The sequence below is a fragment of the Carya illinoinensis genome, chromosome 6 (assembly GCF_018687715.1).
Source record: "Carya illinoinensis cultivar Pawnee chromosome 6, C.illinoinensisPawnee_v1, whole genome shotgun sequence".
NCBI lineage: Eukaryota > Viridiplantae > Streptophyta > Magnoliopsida > Fagales > Juglandaceae > Carya > Carya illinoinensis.
In genome coordinates, this window is record NC_056757.1 from 5070594 (window position 1) to 5097268 (window position 26675).

The 26675-nt window shown below is 35.2% G+C and overlaps 2 protein-coding genes across 2 annotated transcripts; one reads left to right on the top strand and one right to left on the bottom strand.

Annotated features, from left to right (window-relative positions):
* Window positions 1-255: 255 nt before the first annotated feature.
* LOC122312319 lies at window positions 256-2085 on the top strand. The gene is made up of 2 exons (XM_043126874.1): window positions 256-1105; window positions 1283-2085. Exons 1-2 carry the CDS (start codon window positions 439-441, stop codon window positions 1924-1926), a joined length of 1311 nt encoding a protein of 436 aa, XP_042982808.1. The 5' UTR covers window positions 256-438; the 3' UTR covers window positions 1927-2085.
* A 5418-nt stretch (window positions 2086-7503) lies between these two features.
* On the bottom strand, window positions 7504-13869 carry LOC122312326 (O-fucosyltransferase 10-like). The gene is made up of 10 exons (XM_043126881.1): window positions 13267-13869; window positions 12139-12217; window positions 11791-11858; window positions 11463-11551; window positions 10509-10706; window positions 10106-10310; window positions 9834-10001; window positions 9267-9434; window positions 8465-8655; window positions 7504-8282 (listed from the first exon to the last, which is right to left on the bottom strand). Exons 1-10 carry the CDS (start codon window positions 13645-13647, stop codon window positions 8054-8056), a joined length of 1776 nt encoding a protein of 591 aa, XP_042982815.1. The 5' UTR covers window positions 13648-13869; the 3' UTR covers window positions 7504-8053.
* Between the last annotated feature and the right edge of the window lie 12806 nt (window positions 13870-26675).

The window sequence follows — 26675 nt, forward strand, 5'->3', positions numbered from 1 at the left end:
ACATCACCACCATCCAATGTATACAATCTTGGGCACTCTATCCTACCCTTTGGATGCATTATTAATAAGCAAGAAAGATAGTCCATTTGTTGTGTTAATGTGTGGGGACCCATATCCATTTCTTCTCTTGTGGTAATACCATTCAACAGTCTCCTTTTGCAATTCAACGGTCAGATGCTTATCATTAACAAGGTCTTTCTCGGTGCAATTTTAATACAAATCAAAATCTGTATATATCAAAGAGCCCCCACAAGTCCCAAATCCATACTAACTTTATTACAAGGAAAGGGAGTTCTTCTGCTCCACTCTCCCCACAGCTGTTTCATTATGTCTATTAAAGCATCTTAGAAGATGTTTCAGAAAAGCTGAAACGGAGCCCAAAAACTCAACATTTGTTTAGCTCCGATTCAGTTTGACCATTTTTACATCTCATTTTCAATGGCTAAACCCAAAAACCAAACAAAATCTAACAAGCATATCCACCAAAACCAAAACCAGCAGCCCCTAAAATCTGAGAAACCGCCCTCTTGGTCAGTTGTAAGAGGCCTATTGACCTGTAAAGATCTCCAAACACAGCAAAAGCATCATCAACAACTGGAACAACAAAAGCAGCAACAAAAGCGGCAACAGCAGCAGCAAGAGAATCGACAGCAGCAACAAGAGCAAGCCCTGGAGGTGACTGTCAATGCCAAGAAATGCAAGAAAATGAAGTGCTCTGGTTCGCTCTGTAGCAACACAAAGGTCATGCACAGACCTGAAACTGGATCCCCAGAAGTCCGCAAGAAAAGGTCCCCCACAATGGGTTCGAGTAGAAATGATGCTTCTACCAGATCCCCGAAAGCTCCTCTGCATGAAGTCAATGGGGTTGTTTCCTCTACCACTTCTTCGTTCTCTGCATCTTCTAATTCATCCATTGGTGGGTCTTTCAGAGGAATGCCTTTCAGGAGATTCTCTGGCTGCTATGAGTGTAGAATGGTGGTAGATCCTGTACTTGGTTTCACCAGAGACCCTTCTCTCAGGGGTAGCATCTGTTCTTGCCCTGACTGTGGTGAGATCTTCATGAAAGCTGAGAATCTGGAGCTTCATCAAGCTGTCAGGCACGCAGGTATTTCACAATACATTCTTCCTCTATAGTTCCATGTCAAGAAGAAATAAATTGTTGGTTAAAATACGTCTTGGTTCGCTAATTACTGCCGACTTCATACGTGAAACTCCAATCTTTATTCAACCCATGAAACTAAATCCACATTATCAAGTTCTCAATCCCCTAATATGTGCACAGTATCTGAACTGGATCCTGAAGATACAAGCAAGAACATAGTGGAAATCATTTTCCAGTCAAGCTGGCTGAACAAACAAACTCCCATCTGCAAAATTGACCGCATTCTGAAAGTCCACAACACCCAGAGAACCATCTCGAGATTCGAGGATTATAGAGACTCCATTAAAGCCAAGGCCACCAAACTCTCCAAGAAACATCCACGCTGCATAGCAGACGGCAACGAGCTCCTCAGGTTCCACTGCACCACCTTTGTCTGCTCACTGGGGCTGAACGGCTCCTCCAATCTCTGCAATTCAATCCCACAATGCAATGTATGCAGCATCATAAAGAATGGCTTCAAGGTTGCTGGAGAGCCAGCTGGAGGAGCTGTTGAGAATGGGATCCTGACAACTGCGACGAGTGGGAAGGCGCATGACAAAGCTGGAGCGCTGGCGGAGGATAGGAACGACAAAAAGGCGATGCTGGTTTGCCGGGTGATTGCGGGCAGGGTGAGGAAGAACATGGAGGGAAGTGCGGAGGAGTATGACTCTGTCGCGGGGGCTGGGGCTGTGGGGCTCTATTCTAATCTGGAAGAGTTGTATGTGTCTAATCCCAAGGCTATTTTGCCTTGTTTTGTTGTCATCTACAGAGAGGTTTTAGTGTAATCTGATAAAAACACTTTTGGCTATGGCACATTTTCTTGCTTTCTCAATATCTGAGAAATCTTTTTGTCTTGATTTTAGTCTGCCGTTTTACTTGGAAAAAAATCTTGTAACCGTTGTATCTACTTCACTTGAAATGGATAACATCCATTTAGTGTAAAATATCAGATGTTCACTTATCGTTCTAATTGCTAAATAATACCATTCATTTCAATTGAGATGGAGAAAATATTGCTCGCTCATTTGGGTATGAGATGTGAATATAATATATTAACAGCAATATCATTCAAGGAGACTGAAAATATTGAATAAAGAAGATTTCTCATCGATAATTGTTCAGTGAGTGGTATTGCTTAGGGAAAAAAACAAGAGCTCAGTGGTATTGTTTTCTAGCTTGAACCGAGTTGGGAGGGGTTCTAGATTTTCTTATCAAGTTCCATCCCAGATCTACAATCATTTTGACTCTTGTTTTGCACTCATTTTCTTATGACTTGGATTTCCTTGTTCTTTGGTGAAGAGTATTAAGCAAACTAGCATGGACCACCAAGAAAATTCACCTATTATTAAAGTGTGTGGGTGTATTGTTCTTGATTCTCACAATGGCATCATTTCAATTAGTCTTCAGGTAAATATATTTAAGAATTAATAAACTAAAATTAATGGGATCCAAATTCTCATTAATTTATTATATATTTGTTATTTGGACGAGTGTATTTGAGAATTAAGAAATTAGAATATTGGTACTGACAAAGATGATAACTATAAATGATCTATAGTGACAATGACCTGAGGATAATAGTTGTATGGTATTATGTTGTTAATAAGAAGGATAAAGGTGACAATGATGGTGATGGGGAGGGGACACAGAAAATGATTATTCGGGTGGTGATAGTACAATGAAGACAGAATGGAAAAGTTGTAATAGCAGCATAAAGAAAATGCTAAAGACGTAGAGATAGTAATAATGGTAACGATAACAGAATGATAATGATAACAATTACAGTGTGGGGTATGCCAAGCTAATTGCGATGATGAAGGGATGGTGGTAGTAATATTGGTGTAAGTTAGCTAGGGCAATAACAATGATATTGATTTTTAAGCTAATTGCGATGATGAAGGGATGGTGGTAGTAATGTTGGTGTAAGTTAGCTAGGGCAATAACAATGATATTGATTTTTAAGCTAATTTGATAATTTACTCTATATGAATAAACAAAATTGACAAGGATACAGACGTTCGTGTACACTGATATTCACACAAATAGTAATTCTCAATTATTTGATATCATATTAAGAAATGATGCAAAAATGATGGGTAGAAAGACGATGAATAAACAAGATCGATAGGAATACAAATGTTCGTGTACATTGGCATTCATGTAAACAGTAATTTTCAATTATTTGATGCTATATTAAGAAATGATGTAAGGATGATGAATAGTACTTATTGATTATGGGTTATGTCCGAGTCAAGGCATGAGATTAACTAGTCCAAATTACTATACAAGTCACGCTATAAAGTAAAGAGAAGTTAAGTTATAACACCACATCACATGCACATGCTTCAGAAAGAGTATCCCAAGCACAGTTCATATTTATTGCATCTCTCTCTTGTAATTGGAGAAAGTATTTAAAATATATAATTATAGAGAGAATATTAAATAAAAATCTAAGGAAATATTGCCCTTCAATAAAACAAAACATATATAGGACCATCCAATGCTATGAAATGTGTGGGACAAGAATTGCAACGACTCGATCTAAAGACCTATAATTGCTTGCAAAGAAGGAAAGGTGAGAAAGATGACTTGCATAGGACCATCCAATGCTATTAAATGTGTGGGACAAGATTTGCAAGGACTAAAAAAGACACCTATAAATGCTTGCAAAGGGAACAAAGGTTGCCTGGATCTATGTCCTAGATTAACATCTGGTAATACCTTCACCATCAACTTCCTTTCCCCCAGTACAAAATCACATGCAGAGACCATCATATTCGTGGTCCAAGAACAGCAATAATTTCCTCGAACAGTTGCCGTGCATCATTTAGCATCCTCTAGTATCAGTTACCCACGATTCCCTCTGGCACCCAACACGTTCCAAGGCGGAACGGTTTGAGTGGCGCATGCCCATGACCTAATTTTGGCATTTGGCAGGGTGTGCGTGGGCATTTTGTTATGTGGTTTTTTGTATTTTAGCCTAGCACCCAACATATTTAAATGACAAAATAAGAAAAGCACCAATGCTTTGAGGGGTTGAGAGTTGAGCACTATTTTTGGTTTCCACGTTGTTTCAAAATTCTCTCCATCCAAACATCTTGTATATGTAAGAAAATTTCTAATTAAAAAAAAAAATTATATAGTCATTTGTCCAGGTTTTTGTGAAAAACAAAATAATTTTTCAAGCAACTCATCAAAATATCTCTCACAAAAATTTTATTAGAAATGTTATGTTTATAAATAGAATTATAAAAGGAAAACATACAAGTTAGCGTGAGTTAATGTAACATGTTAGATTGTAAACATTTTTTTTAGTATAAGGTAGATATAACCTATAACATACCATATTAAATCACGTTTATTTATAAAATAATTTTTAACTACAGTGGATAGGATAGGATTTAGGATGAAGAGTAGTATCACTCTTTTTGTTTTTTTAATTTTTTTCTCCCAAGAAAATTTAAGTGAAGAACTAAAACAAGCTGTATATGAAAGAAGTCGAAAACTATATAATGGATCTTTTCCCAAAGGTTATTTGAAGTAAATAAAAAATATTCATAAAAATAAGATATCAAATTGATATGATTAAATATAATACATTAGATATATTTTATAATAAAAGAAATTTTACAATCATGTAAAATATAATATAATTTATTGTTGAAGTATATGGCTCATAAATTGAAAGTAGGGAAATGCCAGAGTGAGTAGAGTGTAGCGTAGTAGAGCGACATGGCATCTATCTTTCGAGATTGATATATTGTTTGGAACGCTGATTAGGTTGGGGGTATGGTACGAGGGGTATTTTTATAATTTTTTTAAATATGTTCATACGTTTAGGGTTAGTATAAATACATATTATGTAACCGTAATTGACATAAAGTAAATTTTGTGTCGCTCGCTCCAAGTGGATGTATGCACATCGTCAAACCTCATTAAATCTCTATGTCAATTTCTACTTTTCTCTTTTTATCATTCCGTACAATTCATTAGCAATTTACCGCACGTTTCACAATAGTTATATTAGTTAAGGATGCTTCTACTATACCGCTTAGCTCTTACTGATGGGCGAGTCCCTAATACAATCTCATTTTTTTAAAACATCTTTAAATATTTAAAAAAAATTGTACAAATTTACTAATAAACTTTTTTAAATATTTAAAAAATTAAAGAAAAAAATTAAAATGCACTAGCGGTTGAACTCAAGAACAAAACTAGCATTTTTCATTAGTTAAGTATTCAATTAGCTTGTTTAAAAGGGCTCAATAAGTCAAAGTTGGGCACAATAAGATCATACAATATAGGATAGATGGTAATAATTGATGGCATGGATGAGTACTAGATATCCAGCTCCAGTTCATTGTCGTCTATTGTTTGATTAGCTTGTCATTACGGTTCCAGATAACAGGGGCCAAAACAAGTTTCTGCAGGTAAGTTCTTTGAAGCTTTTGGACTCTGCCTTTTCTGGTCATTGAAAATGGTGCAAGGAAAGACTAAAGTTTAACATTGCATGCGTGAAAAACAGAAGATCAGAATACTTATGGTGAAGACCAGAAGGAAACAAAGACACTGAAATGATTGAGGGTGAAAGCAACGTAACATGGGAGAGCTTTTATTGGAGACAATAGCTCAATTGCCAATGGTCTTCGACAGGAAGCTAGGGATCTATCTGTCTTTATGCATTTGAACAGTGACAATATGAGGTGCGGACCCACAGTGTTTAATTCCTATTGTTTGCTTTGATTTCTGTTGAGTCAAGCTCAGTCAGCTGGACTGGGGTCTTATTGCTAGGACCAGCTTTACCTTTTCCATGCAGAACCTTTCTTCTTTTTAATGGGTGAATTTCTTACATTACTACTACATAAATAATAAAGTTATGTCCTATATCTCACATCACTCTCTCCCTCCCTCACCCCTTCCCTTCTTGCTTTAATTGTCCTTGGAGAAAAAACAAAACAGGAAGAAAGAAAAAACATTACATGGAAATGAAGTTTTGCTCCCAATCATCTATGGATTTGTTCGAGTTTGATGCAACCCAGGTTATAAGATTCATTCTCATTTTCGACTTAAAAGCTGTTCTTTTTTTTTTTTTTTTTGGGTAAGTTGGCGTTAACAAGAATATAGACCGAGCTGACTAGGCAATAGCTTTTATGGCTGGGAAAGAGAAAGGAAAAAGGGCAGAAATCAAAACAATACAACCTATTAACATGTCAGAAAAAGACAATCTTACGAGTTTACCAAAGGCAAGTCAAAATTTCTATTCTTTTGTCATCTTATATTACACAGTAGAGTGCAGACACAAGCTAAACAATTTTGCAAGTGCCATACGTACCGAAGGGTCTTCTGGTGTTAAGATAAATATAGATCCTCGGTCCTGTTTGGTCAGTGAGATTTTTCAGATAAAAATTTTGAATTTTAAAATTAAATATTAAAATATTATATTTTAATATTATTATTATTTTAAAATTTGAAAAAATAAGAAAGAAGTTAAATTGTTTATTATATTTTGTATGGAAATTTAAGAAAGTTGTAATAATGAGATGAAAATTTTGTGTTTGAGATGAAAATTCTTTGTGATCAAACAGTACCTAAAATCTATCCCTTTTCATAAATTTAACTTTTTGAAATAAACGATAACTTTGAATAATATACATGAATTTAAATTTTAAACATAAGTGAGATTTACCTCGAGGGATAATGCATGAAGTTGTTAAGTAATAATATCCAGTTCCGTATTCTTGTGAGTTCCACAGATGACAGGCCATAAGCAATGAGCACCGTATGGCTTTGTTGGGCTCAAATGACATGTCAGCAATCAATCTTTCTGCATCTTGGAAGCATCCAGCTTGTCCAAGAATATCCAACTATGCAATAATGGTGCTCCAGTTGAGGGTGCACTTAAAAATATGGTCCATGCCTCTTCAACCAAGCCAGCATCATGTCTACAGGCAGAAAGAACACCTGTAAAGGTAATTTAATTTTGCTTCAAACTCAATCCTACCATCTCCACAGAGATGTTTACTTGCTTCGATTGATCTTCCATCATGCCTACACCCCCAAAATCGTCCCAGTCTCCTACACAAACTATCCTTTTTGGCATAGAATCAAACAAAGCCAAGTGCCAACCCATCTACTTCAAGATCCATGTTGACCATATCTCTGGACAGGGAAAAGGCTAGCGAGCTTAAATCAGACCCTTCGAGCATACCCTCTGATCAAATCAGACTAGCCTACAATATCTTCTGAAGCCCATTAAATAATCCTATTGCATCCTTTATATTTCAAGGATGTATCTTGCTTAGAGGGGAAAAGAAGGATAAACACCACCGTTGAGTTCTGTTGAAGGAAGGAGTATTATGGAATGGTTAGAAATTCAACTCTTATATCGAAACATTCACATCTTTTGTTCCCAAAAGCACCAGAATAAAAATAGAAGAAAAATAAAAAAGGAAGTATTACATCAAAGTCATGCAGATTTCCTCTCATTACACAAAATGGTGAGCAAGGTAACAAAAATGATTGGCAAAGTTGTAATGCCAAGGACGAACGTAATATTAATGACACTTCATTTATGTATACTGCAAAAGGCTTGGAACTCACAAGTTCTTCCTGAATGATAGGGTTAGTGATACCTCCTCATGCACATCGAAGTCTAGCAATGTTCCCATCTTGGTCAGTTCATAATTTAGGCTCCATTCATAACCCATGCCAGATGAGAGATCCAGTATCTCCATGTAGAAGGCAGAAGAGTAACATGGAATGAGGAATTCCTCGTGAATTAGAGTTGAAAAGCCTGTCTCGCCTGAATTGTAATGGGCTCGCATAAAAATCAAAGACAATAACCAAAGCCCACTTGTACAAGAAAATCATATATGTTTGGCAGCAGCACGAGTGATAAATACTGCTGAAGAATTAAGTTTGGTTTGCCACCTCATGCCTCATGGATTTCAGTTGGTAATTAGAGAATGTAGAATTTGGATTCATTAGGTTCTTGTCGGATTTCTGGAGACATCTACATTCTGGTAAAGGGTACGTGTACACGGAAGTTTTTCTGTTCAATTTTCTCACTCTTGGTACCATGATCCCCTTGCGGTCACTTTCATTGAGCATTTCTTTCATCTGATCCTTGAAAGCTTTCCAGCTGCAATACCAGTATTAAAAAACATTTACTTAAAACCCCTAATGTCAAGTTCGAAAGCATTAATCTGATTAGCTATTCCATACACTCAGACCTATTAACTTAAGACAAAGGGTCTTGCAGACTAACTCGGGCATAAATTTCACAAGTACTACAAAGCACTCATATTAAGGGATGGAGATGACCTGAGACCCATGTCCTGCAGTAGAACAACAAGCTTTCGTTTATCAGGCATAATGGTCTTCGCATGTCCATCATAGAGGAATCTTCGGTGACCCATCAGAAAATGCGGGAAGTTTCCACCCTGAGTAGTCACAAAAACCTCACTAGACAAGCATACTATGTAGTCCAGAGCTGCCAATCTTGAAGAAAATCCCTACCAAAGTTGAAAATGAGTATTAGAGCAATGTGGTTGAAGCTTATGCCATCAACCAAACACATGGCAAAGAAAAAACCACTAGTATAAGTATCTGAGCAAACCTTACCTTATTTCTTTATTGCCTTCTATCCAACTCTTTCATCGAGTCAAGTTAGTTTAACAGCCAAAAATGCATACTCGAATCTTGTCACTAGTTAAATTTTATAGGTATAAATTGGTGAAAATCATATTCACTGATTGAACTGTCGGGAATTAGCATCATAAAAACCCAAAATTTACCGTTATAATATGTATCTTGTGCAAACTAATGCGGCAAAATCACCTAGCTTGTTATTGACTGTGGCCTGTTTGAACCCAGTCAACAGTAAATGTTTGTAAAATCCAATGTTGATTTTTAAATGGATTGGACCAAGTTCCAACCAATGAACCATCTAAACATATCACTAACCTTTTCAATAATAAGAAGGCATCACCACGATTTATCCAGAAATTCTTACCAGTATAACTAAAGATGAAAATACCAAATTTAATGGAGTAGATTCTCCAAGTCACCAGGACTATTTGTAGGTAAAGACTCAGACAAATTGTAAGAGTGTACAAGAGTTCACCTTGTAAATAGCAAGCTCTTCTGGGGTTGCAAGAGATTCCTTTGTGTGGAGATGGGGAAACATCTTTAGCAGAGGAGCTAAATGTCTTCCTGCTTGGTATATTTTCCCTGATGCCAGATAAATTGAAGTGTCATTACCAAAACCCATGCCACGTAGCATCATCCCAACCTACACTGACAAGAAAAGACAAGATTAAAGGTTACTATAAAATTCAACAAATTAAAGATATAGGTAGAGTTCAAAGCCCCACCCCCGTCTTTAACCTCAAAACCCAAGTTCTGTACGGTACTTCTCACATCCCTGTTGCAGCTCTAACTTCAACCAAATATTGTTACATGTACTACAAGAAAAGTCATGGGGACTGAAAATCTAATAGAACTGGTTCTGAGTAGCATTAAATGCTAAAATAAGAAACTTGATTTGCCTACCGAGCAAGAGAGAATGGGGGTCGGGGGGTGGGGAAGAAGAAGAAGAAACTGGACTTGAAATATCAAATCCATCAGGATTATCTCAAATTTGAAGTTCTAAAGGTTATATTGCAATAAAAGTAGCTTATGTTTAGGGTACCTCCAATGGAGATAGTGGGCATTTTCCAGTGATTCGATTGAGACTTGGCAGAATGATATGATCTTTTCGTTTGAACTTCCCCTTCCACCCTTTTTCACGAACTAAATCCATTTCAGTTTTTTCGGCCTTTCCTCCATCATACACACAGCATGAAAAAGCCAACATGTCCTACAGGTATTAAGCAAGCACATGTAGCTTAATTGTTCTTAACCACTTAAAATTAGAAGTACCAAATACTGGATCAGAATACAATGATAAATAAGCATTAGTACCTCTTCAAAGCGGAGGTGAATGGAAACATACTTCCCACCAGTCCCTGAGCTCTTCTCAATCATTCTATTCACTAATTCATTTGCAAGAGTTGAAATGGGAGAAGAGAACCTCAATGCTTCATAGTTAGTGAGGCATCTCAGAGATTGAATATGAGGTGGGACATTCATTGCTAATCTATTAGCAAAGGGGGCCAAGCGAATAACCCTGCATCAAAAATATAATCAAGCAAAAGCAACCTAGAAGTTTGAACAGGCAGTAGACAGATTAGGTCAATCTACGAGGTTCATTATATAAAGTGTCTGGGCTCAGTTGGCTGATACCATTCTCTCTGAGAGAGAAGAGTTTTCACAGTTCCCATTTGGTAGAGGATATCATGAAATATTAAAAGGGTTTGACCTATACCCTTGCTTCTGCAAGACAGGATAAACTTCTCCCAAGTAATAATTGACAGAAGCCCAAGCTTGGACACGGAAGGTTGGTACATTAGTGATGTTGTAATCATGTCTTTCCATCAATGCCTCGGGTAGCTTTTTCACCACTTTCACATAGTCCTCAAGGGTAGCTATGAAATGATCTTCATCATATATGTCACCAAACTCACTGTAAAAAAATTATTATGTTGTCAGTTTTTTGTGTGGGTTTAGACAAAAATGCATTTGAAAAAGAAAACTGCTACAGCCACAAAGAGATCCCACAAAAGTAAATCCACAAATTGACACGGTTTTATATGATACGTTAGATATACTTTATAATAAAAGTAGCTTTACAATCTAACATACCACATCAACCCAGGTCAGTTTGTGGGATCTCTTTGTGACTAAATCATTTCTCTTTGAAAAAATAAAACTATGTCCTTCGGGAAAAAAGAGACCTTAAGGGCACACCCAAAACCCTCATTATGCTGTATATTTCTAAATTTACAATGCATGTCCGGCATGCTTTTTGGTATGTGTTCTATGCCATTTGATAGGGGCCATATATTAACTGAAAAACTCAAGTTTAACCTCTAAAAACATTACTGATCATTCGTAGGCTTACAAACATCCCAAGTTCCCAACACTTGGTAGCAAAACTTTTTTTATTTTTTTGATAAGCAAGAAGAAAAACTCGGCAACTACATTAAACAGGGTATTTCAAACCCAGGGAACCTGAGAGCCATGTCTCTATGATATCTAAGGAATATAAAAAAGTTTTACAAGCTAACATATAGTCCTTAATAACAGTGAATTTCATCTTTACAGCCAGTATATCTAACAGTAGACCACCATGATATTATTGACTAGTTACGTGATTTAAAGATTGCTCAAGCAGCTCTACAGTGATATGCTAAAAGACCAAAGTAATTTAGCTACGCACCTTGGATCCCTCCAAACGTTATGGAAATCAAATTGAGGGATAACAAGTATCGCATTCAAAAGTCCAGCTACAGCCACTGCATTGCAAATCTTAAAAAAAAAACATAATTAAACATTAAGAACAAGCCTTATATGCGCGTAAGAGAGATAAAAGAGTACCGACTTATCATGCTATTTATATTTATCAAGCCTTAGAATAGTGCCCCCATTTAATTTTCCCTTTGGTCGATGCCCTCTTTAATTTCTATATCTCCTTTTTTAGGAAGTCCTTTTAGTTTCTACAAAACTGAGAAAATCAGAAATAGAATTATTAGAGAAGAATAACATACTGCAGAGCGCTGCTGATTAAGACCACCATTAGCTTCAATAATTAAGTAACCATTGGAGCCAGAAGACTCTGAAATTCAATGGGAAATGTCAGTCTAATGGAATTCTTTTACAGTCACGCTTTAAAAGGCAAAAGAATGAAGGAAGCATTTTTAGGTTTAAGACAGGAGGTAGGTATTCAGGTCCATAGACAACTTCGTTCCATTGACCGAAGGAAAATGTAAGTAAGATAAGAATGCCATAATATCAGTGATTTTCAAGCACCACATTTATAACATCCCACATCAAAGAGTTGAGAAATACAGAAGTAATCTATGAAATCCATCTTTAAGTAAAACTTCATAAAATACCAAAACATCGTCCAGCAGTTGAGTTTGGGCAAGGTCTCTGCTCTTTTAGCCTCCTTTTGAATTTCCAGACAGAGGATAACTGTGAGAAGAAACAACATTTTCATCTTGGCTGATCACATCAAATTCTTTTGTCAAACATACATTAAAGAACACAAAACAAAATAATAGCTTTGCAAAATTATAGTTTAGTTCTAGCCAAATGAAAAATAGTAACAATATAGATAAGTGCGAAGGTAGCTTGTTATGCAGCAACACATCAAACAAGCAAAATAAGAGAATGTCGATAGTATTGTAATGCTTTGAACGAAAATACTGCTTGGAAAATATAACTGATAACTCTGTTCTGATTACAAATACCCAAGTTAACAAAGAGCAAAACACAAACAAAAATGTCCAGAATGGAAAGTCATGGCGAGTATCTTTTAACGGAAGGATCTTGCTCTCTGGATCAAACAATATAAATTTGTGGTTGTTGCAGTTCAGGGCATAAATGTCAGTTCATGAGTGTGATCACAAAGGCCATGGCCCAAGAAAATTATTCAAAAGAGAATTCCCTGATCGGAATATCAAGATAACGTTCCAGTCATCAATTAACTAAATCAATACAACCATATCCTCTTTTTCTTTTCTTTCTTATCACGTATTCTCTTCCCTTACACCAAACATTCTGTTTGGCTGCCAAGGAATTCCAAAGATTAGAGTAAAAGGACGTAGGAAAACCACAAAAGCGAGAAACTGATACGATTACTCTTTTTTCTTTTTTCTTTTTTTCTTTTTTTTGGTGAACTAATCTGATCGAGTTAAACCTGCATGATGTGATCCACTCTTACTAACCAGAGATCTTAAGTAGTACTTTCCAAAACCGCAGCCGGGATGTTCACATTTACATTGTGTCGTACGGTAGTATATATTCCATGACCAGAAGCAAATAATTTGCTTTCCTCCTGAACCTCAAATTTAGCAATCAGCAAGCTTGTCTTGCAAAAATAAGACGAGAGTAAGCATTTAGCCCACCTGTCTGTCAATTTATTTATTTATTTTATTTTTACTTTTTCTTTTCCGGCATTTCTTGGCACCCAATATGAAAACCCCCCAAGAGGAAAAGAAAAAGTAATGATGAAAGTGAACCTCAATTGCGGATGAATTATCAGCCTCAATGTCACGCCAGAGCCTGCGAAACATCTCGTGGCTACGGTAGAAGGAGCCAGGAAGAGTTGGACCGGAAACATAAGCAGAGAAGGGCCCCACGCACATGAGCAGCCCAGACACGTAAAGCAGGGACAGAAGCAGAAGGTTCCGCCGGAACAGAATGCCGTAGCCGCCGCCAAAGCTTTCCTTAAGGGAGTGAACGTAGTGGACCTTAGACTTCACTCGGCGGCGGAAATGGGAGTGACGGGGAGGTGAGGGAGGTGGACTGGGGGACGTGTTGCTACCGCCACCGCCTCCGCCGCAGTTGTCGCTGGAGTAGCCATTGCCGTTGGGAGGGTGGATCTTGGGTTTCATGGCCATGTACAACTTCAAAGTGCGAGTCAGAGATAGAGAGTAGCACAGTTTGTCGGTCTACTTTGCCAGAAAGTGAAAAAGAAAAGGGTGTTTTGGACACTGTGACAGACCGTATCTTCTGCTGCTAGCAGATATATATTTATTTAATTTAAAAGTACATAAATCACGCAGAGGCACACTTTCAGTCACCGGTAGAGAGAGAGAGAGAGATTTTGGAGTTGGAGGCGCGATGACAGTGACGGTAGTGGGTATAGACAATGTCTATTAGCATGCTTGCTATTCGACTGCCTTGTAGAAGTACGTCGATAATTATAGTGTCCATTATTATTCCTTACTATATTTACGTCGTGGGTTTACGTGCTTTGATTCTTCACTCTCCCTTAATTAACAACCTCGTGACAGATCAATATATCTATTTCTAAGTTGTTTATTGATATTTTAAAGGAAAATATTACTTCCCCGAATAATTTTTTTTAATAAATTTTTAATTTTTATTATTTTAAAAAAATGTTTAGATTATTTAAAAGAATATTTAAAAATAAGAATTTTTGATTGTTCGGTAAATTTGCTCGATCAGATCTCAGTATGTCCCTATTTTAAATATATTCTTAATTTATATAATAAATCTTTTAAAATTATTTATCTTTTTATTTTAAAAAATACACCTCATTATATTCATATTGAACTTGTATCAAACACAGTATACATTTTATCTGTATCTAACTGATTAGCAATTATTCAGGACCCTCTTCTATCCAATACATGTCTTCCTTACAATGTAATGTCATTTTAGCTAATTGGTGAGCAACCTCGTTGCTCTCCTCATGAGTAAAACTGCTACCAAATGACAAGAAATAGAGTCATCCCTTTCCCCCTTAGTCATAGCATCAATAACTCTCTTCGTATCCCCTTTAAACATAACATTCCCTAGATCTTCACACAAAACCATGACTTTCCAAAAGGTAAAACATTTACAGTAAAAGTACAGCCACTTAACACCTTAACAATACAGTTTTCATTTTGCTAAGATTGCACTGAGTTAACAATGTCCATATTCGATTCCAATTCACATGCTCATCAGATGTGTCATAAACGATGCTTCTCGATGAGAAACATGTGCTTTTTACTTTTTGTAAGGCAGTTTGGTAATTGCACCATAAATTAAATAGTATAGGGGCAGTCATCAGTATATGGTATTTTGTGATCAGATGACTAATCTCATCGATAAGGATGAGAGTCATTAATATTTAAAAGTAATTTTATGTAATTTATTAGATTTATTTTACAATAAAAATAATTTTATAATATGACGTATTGTATTAAATTATAGTAGTTTATTGATTTATTTTTATATAATCTTTTTGTAGTTAAAATATTTCTCTATTTAAAACTTTGGATGGATAGACCTTTATACCCCCACTCCTATCTTCCGTAATCCCTATAGCATTTTTAGTTTAAGAAATTTCAAATACATAATTATATAATTATAATAAAAGTACATTACCACTTTTTCTTTGAAGAGTCTTTTTTGAAATCATAATACCGTTTTAAAATATAATTATATTTATAATTTTTTATTTAATTATATTTTAAAAAGAAAATATTTATATAAAATGATATTATTTTTAGAAATTATTTTATAAAGATATAAAATATAATTATATAAAAAAATTATAAAAAGGAATTACATGGGGTAAAATGGAAACGTGGCATTGGAAAAGAAGGTTGGCATGAGATGATGTGATAAAAAAATATATATATTAAAAAAAATCAAAAGTACAATCGGTGGCCACCTTATGTAGATAAAGCATTATTGATTATCCCAAAAAAAAAAACAATATAAGAGCAAAGATAGAAGCCTCCGAGACATGCGGCTGGTTCATCCACTTTTCTCGTTTACAGAAGCAAACTTTGCTTTACAGAATGTTTTCTTTGACTATTAAGGGCATCTGTGTAAAATGATACTAATAATTATTTAATTTTTATTTTATTTTGTCTTCTTCTTTGGATCTGGCACCCACTATCTCAAGGCTTGAGCTTTACGTTTTCATGCTGATTGGTTATTTATTTATTTATTATTATTATAATAAAAATTTAATTATAAATATAATTATATATTAATATGTGTATAAATATAATATAATTAATTAAAAAATAAATTTTATTAAAAATAATATTAATTTAAATTTTAATTATAAAAAAAATTAATATTAATATATAAATTAATATACGATTTTATTTATTCATAGCAAAACTCTCTTATTATAAATAAAGAATTGCGAGCAGTGGCACACATTCTTAAGCCTTGTTCATTTTCCCTTTCGAGAACATATCTTTTTATTCTGTTTGATTAGTTATAATATTTTTATAAATATTTTTTTAGAGAAATGCTTGATGCAATTAGAGATGGTACAGGCAAAGCATATTCATTTAAAAATTTAACTTTTTTTAATTTTTTCATGTGTAACTTATATTTATTCATTTTAAAAAAATTTGAACGTCACTTACATTTTCTATGACTGTAAATATCATTTCTTTTTAATTTAAATTCTATAGTTCAACTCCTTCGAATTGGCAATGACTCGTACTAATCAATTTTTTTTTTTTGGAGAAATAAACTCTATTCATTCATAAAAGTGAAGTTACAACTGTGAACTGATACAATTACAAGCTAACTATTCATAATTGGGGCTCTCCCATTACACAAATTACTTTTGTGACTGGTATAATCTTAACTTCTATAATTCTCTACAGATAAACTATCTGAAAGACAACACTTTGTTTAAAGTAGAGATCTCATCTCCCATCCCTCAGAGGTGGAGAGTAGGGGTGTAAAAAAAATCAGTGAACTAGTAAATCGGACCGGACCGGACTGGACCAAACTGGTGGGATCGATCCAGTCCTGAGTTTGGTTCGGTCCGATACCGGTTTTATTTTTCTTAAAACCGGTCACAATCGGTCCATTTCTGATTTTTCTTTTTCTAAAACCGGACTGGACCAATTTATATATATATTTTAATTTTTTTATTGTATATAATTTATATATAATATATAATTTTATATTATATGATAAATTACTAATTAATATAATATTAAATTTTAAAATCTTATATCATTTTGTTTATCATATTAGTAGTTATACTAATATTATATCACTATATATTATAACATACTATAATATATCATTATAGTCTATAATACAATTATAAAATATATTATAATATACTACAATATATTATTACTATAGTATTATATATTATAATATATCATATTATATAATACATAATATAGTACATTAAAATCGAAAAATCAGACTGGAAACCGGTAAAACTGGAGTACTGGTTTAGGAGAACAATTGGTGCGTAATTAATTTTAAAAAATGTAAAATTATTACATACCGATTTGGTCCTAAATTTTATCCAAAACCGGACTTACACCCCTAGTGAAGAGGGCTTCCAAAACCCATTCTCTAGAAGAGAAAATGACTTTCACTCTATGAACAAAATATTTAAGAAACTATTTCTTTTTTGTATTATTATTATTGTTTACCTAAACAAAAGTAAATAATAAAAATAGAAAGAATAGATGTGAAAATTATATATTCAACTTAGCAATGGGTCATACCAATTCCTTATATTAATTTAGAATTTTTTTTATTAACATTGAATGTTTGGATTAATGTTTTGAGTAATTTTTATATCGCCCTGACATTTGACAAAAAGTTTTTCACAGTATATTTTGGTAATCTAAGAGAATCTATTTTTCAATTTGATAATTAAGAACACTCCTAACTTTTACAATATATATCATATTTTTTAATATATATCATCAAAACTCACTTTTCTTATTTTATATACTAACTTTTACAATATACCATATATTAACTTATTTATTTTCTCTTTACATAATTTAAATGTTATATTTTTTAATAGTTTGTTGGAAAAAAATTACAAGGAGAGAGAAACTATTATGGGAGACAAAGTACATGAAAAGAGAAAAAATATTTTTACATTTGTGTACAGTTACACACTAAATATAACTTAACACTATAGCAAAATGTAAAATAGATTTAAAGATACATAATCAGTTGGTAGTTTTGAATTACTTTTCTTCAAATTTTACATAAAAATGAGTTTTACAAAACCCATTGGAAGTGCTCAAGGATTATGAATGCAAGATTTTAAACTTGACATCGATTTACACAATTCAAACTAGGATTTATCTTAATTTATAACCTGAGATTGTGCTGATGGTTTGGGAGGGGGGACTCTGGTTTGACTAGATGGTGTAGATCTGATCTTTTTGGGTATTCCATTAATTAGATCGATTAAAAAAAGAGTTAGACAATTAAGGTTCTGTTTGGTTGTAAGATTCAGGTGAGATCAACTCAGTTCAATCTAATTTTAAGCCGAATCTAACATCTAAATACTAAACTCTCAAATTATTAAACTCATCTTAACTCAAAACTTCCTTACACGTGAAATTTATAACTTTTTTTTAACTCAACACTTTTTTATATATATGATCTATAACCTTTTCAATTTTTTATAAATAATGTTAAACTCATCTTAATATCTAAATACATTTAAACTCATTTTATATTGACCGCACATAACTCACTCCACCTACTCAACTCACTACTATTAAAAAAGAACTCAGTTTAACCCACATCAACATGCATCCAAACCTTAGCGAAAGGGAAAATTGAAAAGGTTTAAAGACTTTGCATTTTTTAACTATCCATCACCAATCCATATCACATGCCGCGAATGAAATGACACCCATCAACACCATAAAAATGTTATAATAGAAGTTGTATTTGTCTTGGATTTTCCGCACTAATTGAGGGACCTGAATGAATTATGCCAATGAGCTCATAGTAGCAAGGAGTTATGGGTGGGTCTACAACTCCCCTGTTTTGTCACTTATTTATGTGATGGGGACAACGGAGGGAGATTCAAATTCATGACCCCATTCAATAGCCCGTTTGTTAGATAAAATATCTGATTGCCTTTGTCGTAAGTGGCCCACTCACCCCTAAATATAAGCTGATCGGTCATAGATATGATGCCCAAAGTGGACCTACAACTCATTACACCCAGCCAACTTATCGACTTTACTAGATAGTAGATATCTATGTCATTTTGTATTGTTTTTATGTTTTCACTATTTCTATAGTTCCACATAAGTTCAGCACAAATGATTAAACTCTAACAAATGGTGATCTTAAATGGTATCAGTTACACTGGGATGATGTGCAGAAAGGGTAAAATTCCTCCCTATAAAGAAAATGCAAACATTCAAGAATGTGAACCCAAATTAGCTGGTGAGGATAGGCCAGACTCTTTGCTCTGACAATAATGCAGCTTTCATTACATCCCATATGCTCCAACCCTATCGCGAGGTAGGGGTAGACAAAATTTCTTATACTCCAACTTTGTTCGAACTCTGACGACTCTATTGGAGTTTTCGAAGATCAGAATCGAAGTCGGAGTCTGACTCCCCTAGTTGGAGTCCGGAAGTCTTGTTGGCTCCGAACTCTAATTCCAAAATCTGACTTTTATACCTTGTATGTTATATATTATAAAGAAAATATCAAGTGGCCTAATGGTAGGGACTCGATTTTGGTTCTCAAAGAACCTGTGTTTGAGTCCCTCAACCCCATATCATGTTTTGCAAAATTTTTTTAGAAACCCTCAAATGACACCGTTTTAGGTATATATATTCATCTATTTCAAAGGCATTTCCTCTCCTCTCTTCCCCCTTCCAGCGACTCTTCCCATTTTCTCTCTTATTCGCACCACAGCGAAGCTACTCCAACCAACGGGCAACATAGATGCAAATATAGAGGTACGACTTCCATGGAAGAGGACCTAGAGGTGGGGCTTTTGTTTTGTGGAGATGCTCGCGAAGAGCCCCACAAGAATCCGAGACTGATGAATTGCACGAGGTGGATGTGGCAGAGCTGGGACTGGGAGAAAACTCCAATTTTTTTGATTCTTTACTTGGCATTCTTGCGTATTTTGATGTGGGTGATTTTTGCAATTTCATTTGGTTTGGTTTTTGCTTCCGTGGGTGATTTCACTTATGTGTGCATATAATTTCGTGATTTGGTTTGGTTTTTGCTTCTGTGGGTGATTTTGTTTGGTTTTCACTTCACTTTGTAGGATCTAATCTCCACTTCACATTTGTCTTATTCCTTATTTCTCTAGGGCTTCTATCGCTGCTTGGTTCCTAAAACCGCTAGATCTCTCCTCTTCATTGTTGGATTGATTTTTTTGTTGTTGGTGTTTTGGCAATCACCTCCAATGTCCCAACTCCGACTCCAATTAGAGTTGGACTATGAGTAAAATTTTGCCTCCGACTCTGAGCCCACCTAGCCCTACCGGAGATGAAGGGTAGTTCAGAACCATGTTTCAGGAAGACATTGTTTGCAAAACAAAACAAATATTTTCTTGTGAAAACCTTCAATCTAAATGCAAACATTATACAAATTAGGGTGCCCACCCAACAATCCGAACATGACATTTCAAAGCTCTCTTGGGTGATGTATGAATATAACAACATGATATGGTGCTTTTCAGCCTTTTATTTTTCTTTTTATAATTCAACAAGAAAAGGCTAAGAAATATCAACTGTAAATGACCAATCGAAATAATAGTACTTGAGTCATCATCATTATTATCGTAGTAACATTTTTCTGACCGCTTTTAGCTAGCATCTAAGCATGGTGACATGAAGTTTACCATGTATTGATTATAGAAGTTTACCATGTATGGATTATAGATAATAAAAGCTAAGAGGTGAAAAGAGAAAAGTAATGAGAGAATGTAAGGCAAGAAATGAATCAACGAATGAATTTTTTACTGACACATAGACAACCTTGTCCAAGAACAACATGCAAGGAGCTTGAAACATTGGGTATGTTACATTCACAATGTGGTCAATGAACGAGAAGGGAGGTTGATATATTATATCTTAAAGTGAGTTATAGACACAATTAAATGGTATAACAATCAGAATACCATCCAAATGAAGTATAAAAGAAGAAAAGAATTTAATTATATTGCTCATAAACCTTTGTAATAGGATGTTGAATTGGCATTGAAAGAGTCAACACGAGCAAAATGAAAGATTGTTGTTGGTCACTATGCCATCAAAAGTGTTGGACATCATGGTTATACAAAGGATCTTTCAAAGTGGCTTCTCCCAATGCTTCAGGTTAATAACATTGTTAGAAACCACTCTTCAGGCTAAATTCATCTTTAAGTAAATATGCTAACTTCATAAAATACCAAAATGTCGTCCAGCAGTTGAGTTTGGGCAAGGTCTCTGCTCTTTTAGCCTCCTTTTGAATTTCCAGACAGAGGATAACTGTGAGAAGAAACAACATTTTCATCTTGGCTGATCACATTAAATTCTTTTGTCAAACATATATTAAAGAACACGAACCAAAATAATAGCTTTGCAAAATTATAGTTTAGTTATAGCCAAATGAAAAATAGTAACAATATAGATAAGTGCGAAGGTAGCTTGTTATGCAGCAACACTTCAAACAAGCAAAATAAGAGAATGTCGATAGTATTGTAATGCTTTGAACAAAAATACTACCCGGAAAATATAACTGATAACTCTTCTGATTACAAATACCCAAGTTAACAAAGAGCAAAACACAAACAAAAATGTCCAGAATGGAAAGTCATGGCGAGTATCTTTTAACGGAAGGATCTTGCTCTCTGGATCAAACAATATAAATTTGTGTTTGTTGCAGTTCAGGGCATAAATGTCAGTTCATGAGTGTGATCACAAAGGCCATGGCCCAAGAAAATTATTCAAAAGAGAATTCCCTGATCGGAATATCAAGATAACGTTCCAGTCATCAATTAACTAAATCAATACAACCATATCCTCTTTTTCTTTTCTTTCTTATCACGTATTCTCTTCCCTTACACCAAACATTCTGTTTGGCTGCCAAGGAATTCCAAAGATGTAATGATGAAAGTGAACCTCAATTACGGATGAATTATCAGCCTCAATGTCACGCCGGAGCCTGCGAAACATCTCGTGGCTATGGTAGAAGGAGCCAGGAAGAGTTGGACCGGAAACATAAGCAGAGAAGGGCCCCACGCACATGAGCAGCCCAGACACGTAAAGCAGGGACAGAAGCAGAAGGTTCCGCCGGAACAGAATGCCGTAGCCGCCGCCAAAGCTCTCCTTAAGGGAGTGAACGTAGTGGACCTTAGACTTCACTCGGCGGCGGAAATGGGAGTGACGGGTATTAGAAGTATTAGTTGTATTACTTTTTTCATTCTTTCATTCAGTTAGTTAGTTCCAGATTAGTTAGTTAGGTGTGAACTAAGTTAAGTTAGTTTTCATTTTATTTTTCCCGCCTATTCTGGCTTGTATATAAAGAGCACATGTGTACTCTGATTTCATAATAATACATTTTTCACTTCTGAGTTCAACATTTATCATGGTATCAGAAGAAAATTCTTCCGCCAATTCCTCTGTTTTGCCTGTGGATCCTTCCAATCCATATTATCTTCATCATGGAGATAGTCCAGGCACAATGCTTGTTACTCAACTCCTTACAGGCAATAACTATAACACATGGCGTCGTTCCATGCTCATGGCATTGACTGCCAAGAACAAAGTCTGCTTTATTGATGGATCTGCTCCATCTCCTCCAGACACTTCTCCCTTGTTTCAATCATGGACTCGATGCAACAATATGGTGCTTTCCTGGCTACTTAATTCTCTTTCTAAAGAGATTGCTGCTAGTGTCATTTACGTTGATTCTGCCAAGGAGATGTGGTCTGATCTTCACGAGAGGTTCTCTCAAGGCAATGGTCCTCGGATCTTTCAATTACAAAAATCCATTGCATCTCTTACACAAGATGATCTCTCTGTCAGTGCGTATTTTACTCAGATGAAAGGACTTTGGGATGAACTGCTGAACTATCGTCCTCTACCTGTTTGTTCTTGTGGCGGTTTGCGATCCTTGATGGATCTGCATCAGCAGGACTATGTCATGCGTTTTTTGATGGGATTAAATGATTCCTATTCGCATGTTAGAGGTCAGATCCTTCTCATTGAGCCTCTGCCTCCTATTAACAAAGTTTTTTCTCTGGTTCTTCAAGAAGAACGACAGCGTGATATTGGATCTGTTTTAGTTCCTAGCATACCATCTGCTGCTCTCTATTCCAATACTAAATCTGCTCCTATGGCCAAACCTTCCACTCGCAGACCTATTTGCTCTCATTGTTCTATTCCAGGGCACACTGTGGAGAAATGTTTTAAGTTGCATGGATATCCTCCTGGATATCGATCCAAAGGCAAATCCTCCAATTCTCATCCCTCCAATTATGCATCCACATCCAATTCCCATCCCTCTGCAAATACTGCTCACCATGTTGCCAATTCCACATTGACTTCCTCCATGCCTTTTACTCCACAACAATGTCAACAACTTCTGGCACTTCTTCATCCTGAATCCTCAGATTCTTCACCACCAACAGCAAACCTGGTAACACCTTCACTTGATCAACTTTCTGGTAAGTCTCCTATATCTTCTATTTTTTCTCTCAACACAGCAAATCCTATTTCTATTTCAAATCTTCATACTGAATGGGTAATTGATACTGGTGCCACGGACCACATGGTCCATTCTATTTCTCTTTTCCAATCTTTTAAACCTGTTCACAACTCATTTGTCAAATTGCCAAATGGTTTTTCTGCACCAGTTACACATATTGGATCTGTTCGTTTACTTCCTCAGCTTATTTTACACAATGTGTTGTGTATCCCTTCTTTTCATTTCAACCTCCTTTCTGTTAGTCAACTTACTAAGTCATCTCCTTGTTGCATAACCTTTTTTCATGACTCTTGTATCATACAGGACCTTATCCATTGGAAAATGATTGGGAGGGGTAAAGCCAAAGAAGGACTTTATCTGCTGCAACTACCAGACTCGCCTGTGAAATGCTCTAAAGATTTGTCTTCAAATTCTGTTCTTGCTTTACATTCTAGTCATCTTTCTTTTGATGTTTGGCATAAGAGATTGGGACATCCCTCTCTTCCTAGAATGCAACTGTTATCTTCCATTGTTCCTAATTTCTCTGTAAACAATTCCACAATTTGTGATGTTTGTCCTCTTGCTAAACATAAGAGGTTACCTTTTCCTTCACATAGTCAAAATAAATCCACTTGTTCATTTGAGCTTATTCATTGTGATATTTGGGGGCCATTTCAATCTCCTTCCTTGGATGGTTTTAAATACTTTTTGACTATAGTAGATGATTTCTCTCGCAGCACTTGGGTTTATTTGTTAAAATCCAAAGCTGATACTCGGGTCTTGTTACAACATTTTGTTGCTATGGTTGCTACTCAATTTAATTCTAAAATTAAATTCATTCGAACTGATAATGGTAGTGAATTTGCCATGAACAATTTCTTCTCTAGTAAAGGCATAATTCACCAACTTTCTTGTGTAGCTACTCCCCAACAGAATTCAGTGGTTGAAAGGAAGCATCAGCACATTTTAAATGTAGCTCGTGCTCTTCTTTTTCAATCAAATCTTCCCTTACATTTCTGGTCAGAATCTATTCTTACTGCTGTCTACTTAATCAACAGAATTCCTTCTCCTCTGTTGAATAACAAAAGTCCCTATGAATTACTCTTTAACAAACTGCCTTCTTATGGTCATCTCAGAGTGTTTGGGTCTCTTTGTTATGCCTCTACATTAGCCCATAACAGGTCTAAATTTGCCCCTCGAGCTCGAAAGTGCATATTTCTTGGTTATCCTCTAGCTATCAAAGGCTACAAGTTGTATGATCTTGATGAACATACATTTTTTGTTTCCCGAGATGTTGTGTTTCATGAACACATTTTTCCCTTCAAAACCTTATCTCCCACTACTCAGCCTCCTGTTTCTATTGTTCTTCCTCAACCCATTTCTGATCAGATTTCCTTTCCTGTTGCTTCCTCTGAACAACCCATTTCTATACCACCTGTCTCTAATTCTGATTCACCTCAGCATCCACAGATTCCTTCAGACCAACCTCATCCTTCCTTTATTCCCTATGTTCCTGATCTTAGAAGATCTTCTCGAGCTCACAGGCCACCTAGTTACTTGCATGATTTTCATTGCCATCAGGCATCTTCCAAGGCTTGCTCTTCTTCATATTCCAATGAGATTTCTGCTTCTGTTTCAGGTACTCTCTATCCTCTTTCTAATTCTATATCATATTCTCATTTGTCATCTAAACACAAAGCTTTTGTTATAGCTCTTTCTACTTGTTGCCCAGATGACTAACACAAGAGGGGGGTGAATTGAGTTGTATTAAAAAAAATAACAGTTATAAATCAAATATATAATATAAAATATAAACAAAATATGAAATAACAATAAATATAAGGAGTAAGGGTAAGAGAGAAGCAAACTCAGTATGTTAACGAGGTTCGGCCCCACTGCCTACGTCCTCGCCTCAAGCTACCCCTTGAGGATTCCCAAATTCACTATTCAACCTCCTTCAGGTGGAGATAGAAACCTATTACACCTTTGAACAACACCACTACAAAGGATCCGTGTAGAACACCCTCTACACTTGCAATCACCTTACACGTGGTGATTCAACTATTCCCTGTGTAGAATACTTTCTACACACACAAGGGTTATACACACCCTTTTTCTGATACAAAAGCTGATAGTGGGTAGGTTATCAGAAAACACTCCTCAACGAGTGAAATAAGAACAATACAGCGCAAGCTATATCTCTCAAAATGAACAAGGATTAAGGCTCAATGTTTAGAGAAGAGAGAATGAAAGCTTTGAATGAATGTTGTATGCTCTTGGTGTTGTGAATGTGAAGCTCTCAAATGATCTATTTATAGGCATATGAGACTTCATATTCAAATTTAAAAAGATTCACATGTCAAAGACAACATCATTCACTTTTTCAAAAAATTCAAATAAAAGGTTCTTCTTTTTCAATTGTCAAAGACAACATCATTCACTTTTTCAAAGAATTCAAATAAAAGGTTCTTCTTTCTCAATTGTCAAAGACAACATCATTCACTTTTTCAAAAAAATCAAACCTAATCTTTTACTTTTGGCATATGACAAAATGAGCACACTTTCATTTTCAAAAAATTCAAACCTAATCTTTTACTTTTTGTATAAGTCTAAAAAAGCATCAATCACTTTTGAAAATATTCAAATAAAACATGCACATGTGAAAGATGACAATCAATCATCTTTAATATTTTCAAAGTTCAACCCTTTAATCAAGGCATGCACATGCAAAAGATGACAATCAATCATCTTTCAAAATTTTCAAATTTAATTTTCAAAAATATTCATGCACATGTGGAAAATGTATTTTAATGCTTTATGATAAAATATTAATTTTGAGCATTAATCCTAATTTCGAATTTTGAAGAGATTTACAACATTACTCTATAATTTTAATGTGAACTTGTTCCCTTCTTGCTCATGCTTGTTTCCTTGATGTGCTTGACTCCATTGTGTAGACAACTTGAGCTTGAGACTTCTTTATTCTTTGAATTCATTTGTTATCATCAAAATCCATGTGTAGATTTATAATCACATGAAACTTGAAATCTTGAGTTCAACAATCTCCCCCTTTTTGATGATGACAAATATTTGATAGAACTTGAAACCTATATTAATACTTAAGCTCCCCCTGAAAATATGCGTTAGTTTTTCAAGCAAAAGTATAAATATAATTCCAAGCATATATAACAAGTTTAGCAATTTAAACAATGTTAATGTTCTAGTCTAACACTTCTCCCCCTTTTGGCATCATTAAAAAGGATCCGCAACAAGAAAATGGACTGAAGAAAACGATGCGTTTAATAGTCACTGTAGATAGTTGAAAAATGGAGCCGTCCGTGACCCGACAAGTGCTGCAAAGCCTCGAGGCCTAACTCTATGAATTTAATACGGCTGAAGATTTAAACAATCGCCTGATGTTGTTGACAAACGGGATTGAAGGCTCCGAGTTTCTATAAAA

Coding starts and splice junctions, on each gene's coding strand:
- LOC122312326 (XM_043126881.1), bottom strand. CDS start 13,647: ATGGCCATGAAACCCAAGATCCACCCTCCCAACGGCAATGGCTACTCC. Junction 11,859..12,138: donor AACTGCTGGACGATGTTTTG/GTATTTTATGAA, acceptor ATTGAATTTCAG/AGTCTTCTGGCTCCAATGGT. Junction 9,435..9,833: donor GCCCACTATCTCCATTGGAG/GTACCCTAAACA, acceptor TTGTCAGTGTAG/GTTGGGATGATGCTACGTGG.
- LOC122312319 (XM_043126874.1), top strand. CDS start 439: ATGGCTAAACCCAAAAACCAAACAAAATCTAACAAGCATATCCACCAA. Junction 1,106..1,282: donor TCAAGCTGTCAGGCACGCAG/GTATTTCACAAT, acceptor ATATGTGCACAG/TATCTGAACTGGATCCTGAA.